At 36.8% G+C, this 7,280-nt stretch overlaps 1 protein-coding gene across 1 annotated transcript; it reads right to left on the bottom strand.

Annotated features, from left to right (window-relative positions):
- Positions 1-2,684: 2,684 nt before the first annotated feature.
- On the bottom strand, positions 2,685-3,590 carry LOC311168686 (taste receptor type 2 member 2-like; the record flags this gene model as incomplete). Its single annotated transcript, XM_084230347.1, has 1 exon — positions 2,685-3,590. One exon carries the CDS (start codon positions 3,588-3,590, stop codon positions 2,685-2,687), a length of 906 nt encoding a protein of 301 aa, XP_084086473.1.
- Positions 3,591-7,280: the final 3,690 nt, after the last annotated feature.

Raw genomic sequence — 7,280 nt, 5'->3', positions numbered from 1 at the left:
TATGTGGTCAAAATGTCAATCAGTTCCTTTCAACCAAAAGAGTTTAAATAAAAGTGAGTTATAATGAATATTTTGTAATGGAAAACGATGTTATTCAAGCATCTCTAGAATTTTTTTTCTATAAGACTTTATGTTGATATGTATATATTTTTAAAAAAGATTCATTTATTTATGCATACAAGAGCTGAGGTACAGGCCAGAGCTGTGGGAGTGAGAGGATTCACTAGAGAGAGAGAGTAGGGAACAGAACAGGCAGACTGACCGAGGCACATTGCTGAGAGGAGCAGTGGGAGAGTCAGGAGAGGTCTGCTGCACCATGTGGGTTGCTCCCTGGCCGGCAGGGGAATCGATCTCGTGCTGCAGAGGCTGTGGACAGCCTCACAGGTTGCGTCTTAACCCCTTCCGCCACCTGGGAGGACCGACGTGTATATATTTTTAAGGCTCCATTAGTAGTATTAAAATGTGTAATGTAGTGAGATATACATACATATACACTTAAGTATACATATACTTTTATATATTTCAAATAGTAGAAAAATGTATACGAGTATTTTACCTGTGAGTTTATCAGGCTCACTCATCTTTCAGTTTTTCTGTTTTCCACATTGATCATGTTATTTTATAATTTTTAAAACAATTGGTAAATTTTTTTTAATTAAAAGACATTAAATGAATAAAGCAGAAGAGACACATTGTACCTTTCATAATTCACCACAGCCTATGTAGAGCAAGCCCTGGAACAAGTGAGTCTTTCAACTTGGTTTTCAAGGCCAGGGGTCATGATGATGCCAAAGTTATGTAGTTTGATGAACCGGGTATACAATTGTCCAGAAGTCATTATGTAAATACAGTGAAGACCAATTTTTCCCAGGAGAAAGTTTGGCTCCACATGACAAACAAGAGAGACAGGTACAGTCACTTCCCTACTAAATAAGATTCTAGTGCAGTGCCAATACAATGTAAATTGGGGTACCTATGTTTAGATCACTTCAGACTGTTATTAAGTCATATAAGAGGTGAAAGAGAAAATAAATAATTTTCCCAAAGAATAGAATAATTCAGAGATTTGTTGATGTATTTTGGTTGACTTTTGAGGGACCAATTACAGAAAAGTCACAGGATCTTATAAGTTATAGGATGAAAATCATTTGTTGTTATGACTTTTAGAATCTAAATTTATGATTAAGAAGAATGGAAGGAAAACCATAAAGGGGACTGACTTTAAAGACATTAGAAGCAGGTTTGAGTGCCAGGTATACCACAAGTGTAGTTAAGTGAACTTAAGTGTGTGTAGTGACCTCTCCAAACACTTTTCAATTACAAAATTGAAGTAATTACACTACTTACTTACAAATTGTTCTGAGAATGAATAGTCGCATTTGAAAATATTTTAAAGTAAAAAGAAATTCACACCTATATGTAGATATAGTTAATATTTTTCATCCTGACAAATATTTTTAATCTTGGCAATTTTTTAATGCATCCCACAAACTTTTCATTCATTTTAATCATGATTTATTAACAATTATAATTATTTACAAAATAAATACTTCCTTTTTATTGTTGTTTAAGAGCCAATGAGGATTTCAACTGATATTCTGAGATGAAAGATATTGCAAAAAATATTTTTCCCAAAGCAAGACTATTCTAGATCCTTAAAAGGATCTATTTAAATGCAACAATACATTTTAAAGATTTTGTCGTAGATGTTCAAATCATTTTCTGCTTTCTTACCCCAGAAAAGGTTTCCAATTGAAGGGAATTAAGATAAAGTAAAGGGGTTGAAATGTCAATTGAATGTTTACATCGTTTGCAGCCTCTCTCATAATTCCTTTGCATTTGAGTTTAACACTTCCTGGGATTAAAAACATTTCTTCATCTTGTAAAAAGTAGAAACCTTGGACAGTGTCTGTATATGTTTGTGTAAGCTAGTTCAATTTGTACCTTATCATTTACCAACCTGTACTAGCAACTGAAATCAAAAGCAAAGCAAGGCATTAATCTACATATTGGGGTACATTAACATAATACATTTTCAACATATAATTCACAAACTAACAATAATTACACTGATGACTTGCTTTGGAAAAGTTATGTGTAAACAAATAGCCAAATTATTATAGTTTCCATCTTAAACTACATCAATGTGATTCTTAATAACCTTGGAAGACAGGTAATAGAACCACATTCACTGGTTAGCCAAATGAAGTCTTAGTATTTTTTTCTGATTTCTAACAAAACTGGCACTGCAATAAAATAGGAGAGGGATCAGAGGGAAGGAGGGTTGAGCACAGGGGACTGTGGTGAGGTTGCATGGGTGCATTGGTGAAGGAAATTTGATGGGGACTACCTGGGGGAAGCAAATATTGTATAAATAAATTTAAAAAATTATGTACAAAATACCTGGAAAAAAATGAGCAATGATTTAAAAAAATAAAAAGTTATTTAAATGTGTCATTATCACAATATTTTTAAGCACATAACCCCTGAAAAAAGAAATCCCTGATCTTAAAAATAAGTGTTTCACCTGTCCTGGGAGTGGGAGATAATCAGAAGAGAAAGACAGAGAGAAAGAGAGAAAACACATAACACATAAGTAAACAACAACAACAACAAAAAAGCCCTCACAAGTCTATTGAATCCATGTCCAGAAAATACGACTTATTTTGTATTGGTGCTCCTTTTCATTGATTTGTTTTTAGGCAGAGAAGTCTCCTGAATGGTTGTTGGAATTTAGGATTACTCAAGATTATTATAACTGAATGAAAAGAGGGGTAAGCAGCCATTATGTCTTTCATCACAAAGAAACGCTGACTTCTGTAAGGGGTACTGAAGGTTATATTTACCATGAAAACAGCAAAATAAGAAATAAAGAAGCAGAAGAACGTTATCACTGTCCTTAATGCATTTATGTGGGCTTTTGTGCTGGCATTTCTAAAACCATGAGATCCGTTTTGCATCCGATGAGTGTGCTTGCAGAGAGAAATGAGTAACATAAAAGTGCACATCACAAATATGGCTAAGGGAAATATTAATGTCAAGTTGACAAGAAGTACTTCATTAATTTGCTTGAATTTAGTCTCTCTTTGAGTAGCATTCCTGAGAACATCATCATCCACGTTTTTAGGGTAATCTGCTTTGACACACAGAGCTGCAGTGCTCATGGAGGTGAGCAGGCTTTTCAGAAGCAGCCAAGGCATCAGCTTTGATATCCTGAATTTCAGCCAAAGAAAGTAGTACTGAGAGAAGCCTGATATCTTGAGGCAGTAAAATACAGATAGGCAGGTGGCAAACCAGAGACTGACAGAGCTAAAAAACATCCAAAGGAACATTAGCGTTGAACCGTAAACTTTTACCTGATAAAAGAATGGGAAGAACACAGAGAAAAAACTTTGTACCATTAACACCATCTGCAGACCAAATCTAGACAACCCTATACATATGAAAATGAGTTGTATTGTTATTAGCCTTCTGCTTTTGATAAATTCTTTAGAGTTGATGATTATAAGAAATCCATTTACTGTAATTCCTGTGATAAATTCTGCTGATATGAGGATAATGTGAGGAATACCTGATAAAGAAGAAATCATGTTTCCTACCACAAATCTTATTTTTTCCTTGTGGATGGCGTGAAATACGTTCTTCAGACAATCTTGCAGATAGACACACACAGCTCCAAGAAATCTGATCTTCTGCCAACTCTTAGATCACAAGCAAAACCTTACTCAAGGTTTTCCCCATTAGAAAGAAAGTCTGAGGCACTACTTTTCAAATTGGTTGCCCTTAAAACGAAACCAAGGAATGCAAATACAAAGATTTGCATGATGGTTGTCTTCCAATTACATCCTAGGGAAAAGTGCCACATTGACATTATTCAGAGCTTACTTTTACTCCATTTTGCAAAAAATGTAATTATAAATATTTCATTTAGGTTACCACCTATATCCCTTTTGTCGTCCTCCCCAACCCCCAGTACAAATGCCTCGTCTGTGACACAGACAACTGTTGCCTTTTACTGACACAAGGTTCCCATATCAGATGTGGATCTTTCCTCAATGCAATTTTTTTCTCGATAATTCCAAGTCAATTTAATACATTTTCCTCTCCAGCTCCACAAAAGGAAATTTCTTCTTCAGACTTGAAAATCATTCATGCTACTAATTTTCCATAAGAATCCTTTATCCCCCTAGATAATCTCTCATATGTTCAAAGCCTCTTTGGTAGAATTCTGACATGAGGGTCAGCAAACAACAGCTATAAAAGAAGTGTATAATTAATCCACATGCTGAAATCATCTTTTTCTCATGTTGAAGAACTTCATTTCAAAAGGTAAATGCTTGGGCCTCCCTGGTGTGCAGGCGATTGAGCACCGCTCTGTGAAGCTGTCCACAGCCTCTGCAGCGCGGCTGGCCAGGAAGAATCCCACATGGCATGGCAGACCTCTCCTGTCTCGCCCACTGCTCCCCTCAGCAGTGTGTTTTGTCAGGCTGCCTGTTCTGTTCCCCACTTTGTCTCTGTGAATCCTCTCACCCTCCCGCGCATCTGGCCTGTACCCCGGTTCTTGTTTAAAAATAAATAAATCTTTTGGGAAAAAAAAAAAAAGGTAAATGCTACAGAAACTTTTAGCCACCAGCAGAGGGTGGAATTAGCTATATGTTAAAAGGAGCTTACTTTATTACATAAAGATGTTCACAAATATTACTGACCTTTAATTATATCTATGTAAAATACAAATAAATCATTACTACTTTATAAATAAGCTGTGGTGTTCAATGTGTTTAGTTCAGTAGCTAGGTCACACTAGGGTTTCAATAAATATGAACCACCATTAATATTTTTAAATTTCTGTCTCATTCTCTGCTTATCACAGCATGAAAATAATGATTCTATTTAAACATTTCAACAAGAAAATTGAAATATTTTTGAGAAGAGATAGGATTGTAACACTATTGAAAATAGAAAATGCAAAGAACTAGGTATGCCACCCACTGTCCACAGAACTCATGGACATCCATTAGCCCATAAAAGCAAATATCACTGCTGCTTCTGTAACATTCCTCTGCCAGTTTCTTCACTGTCCTTACTCACCTTCTATAGTTAACAGATATCAAAAATATAACAGGATTTATCCTTTCTCTATCCCTTCTAAAATGCTAACTTAACCCTCTTCAGTAAATGGTGCTGGGAAAAACTGGACTGCCACATGCAAAAGAATAAAACTAGCTACTATCTCACACCATACACAAAAATCAACTCAAAATGGATAAAAGTCTTGGATGTAAAATTACATCCAATTTTGGATTGGATGTAAGACCTGAAACTACAAGCTATAGAAAAGAAAACACAGGCAAAGCAGTCCATGACATAAATCTGAGAAACATCTTTGAGGACTCATTTCCAGAAGCAACAGGAGACTATAAACAACTGGGGCTACATCAAACCAAAAAGCTTCTGTACAGCAAAAGAGACAGTAACCAAAACAGAAAGACACCCCACCAAATGGGAGAAAATATTTGCACAATATACAACTGGTAAGAGACTGATATCAGAGCTTATGTAATTCAACAAAAACAAAGCAAAAAACCCAATCAAAAAGTAGTCAGAAAAGCTAAAAAGATGCTGCTCCAAAGAAGAAATACAAATGGTCATCAGGCATGTGAAAAAATATTCAACATCAATTATTATTAAGGAAATGCAAATCAAAACCACAATGAGATTCCACCTCACACCTGAGAGAACGGCTCATATTAAAAAAAAAAAACACCTAGAAATAGGGCCTCCCTGATGGCGCAAGGAGTTAAGCACCGCATTATGAAGCGATCTGCAGCCTCTGCTGCATGACTTTGACCCCGGGCAGGCCAGGGAACAACCCACATGGCACAGCAGACCTCTCCTGAGTCTCCCGCTGCTCCCCTCAGCAGTGTATTTCAGTCTGCCTGTTCTGTTCCCAACTCTGTCTCTGGTGAATCCTCTCACCCCCCGCATCTCTGGCCTGTACCCCAGCTCTTGTATGCATAAATAAATAAATCTTTAAAAAAAAAAACCTAGAAATAATAAATGCTGGCAAGGATGTGATGAAAAAGGAATATTTTTATACATGTAAACTGGTCCAATCACTATGGAAAACTGTGTGGAAGTTCCTAAAAACACTAAAAATGGATCTACCATATGATCCAACAATTCTACTCCTAGGAATCTACCCTAAGGATACAAAAACACTAATTTGACAGGAAACCTGAACTCTTCTCTTTACTGAGGCACTGTTTACAATAGCTAAGATAAGGAAACAACCTAAATGCCTCCAAACAGATGACTGGATCAAAAAGATTGGTGTACACACATAATAGAATACTATTCAGCAATCAAAAAAAAAAAAGATTAACTCATACCATTTGGGGCAACATGGATGGAACTGGATGAGACTATGCCAAGTGAAATAAGTCAGAAGGAAAAAAATAAGAGAAATATTAATCGGTTTCACTTGTATGTGGAATATACAGAGAAACTGAAAAAGAGACAGGAAAAAGACAAAATTTGCAATCTGACCATAGATCTGAGGCATACAGCAGAGAAGTGGGAGGAAGAAGGGTCAAACAGGAGAAAGAAGAACACAAGGGATAGTAGAGATGGCTCACAGATGCCATGGTGATGGGAGAACCATGGGGACTACAACTGAGGAGAGAAATCAAATACTGTCCAAAAATTAACAATGATATAAAAAAATTAATAAATTTAATTTAAAAAAGAAAAGAGGGGCCTCCCCTGGTGGCACAGTGGTTGAGCACTGGGCTATGAAGCTGCCCGCAGCCTCTGCAGCGCCGGTTCCATCCCGGCTAGCCAGTGAGGGTCCCACATGGTGCACAGACCTCTCCTGACTCGCCCCCTGCTCCCCTCAGCAGTGTATTTCATCAGTCTGCCTATTCTGCTCCCTGTTCTGGCTCTGGTGAGTTCTCTCACCCTCCCGTGCTTCTAACTGTACCCAGTGCTTGCATAAATAAAGAAATAAATCTTTAAAAAAAGAAAAGAAAAGAAAATGCTGGTTTTCCTAGAAATATTACTGCAGAATTAAGATTATAGGCTGAGCTAGGGAACAATGAGGGAAGAGTCGAATGGTCTATGGTAAAGGACTATGAATATTTGATGTGTGTGGTATAGTGACATACATCTGAAAAGGTGTGAATGTAAAAATTCCCTATGTCGTATACAATATTGTAAACCAAGTTACCTCAATAAATAATATAAATTGGGCCTCCCCTGGTGGCACAGTGGTTGAGCGCTGG

The sequence above is a fragment of the Talpa europaea genome, assembly GCF_964194135.1.
Source record: "Talpa europaea genome assembly, chromosome: 3".
Taxonomy (NCBI): domain Eukaryota; kingdom Metazoa; phylum Chordata; class Mammalia; order Eulipotyphla; family Talpidae; genus Talpa; species Talpa europaea.
The sequence above is the reverse complement of the archived record's forward strand: the minus strand, read 5'-3'. Positions and strand labels throughout refer to the sequence as shown.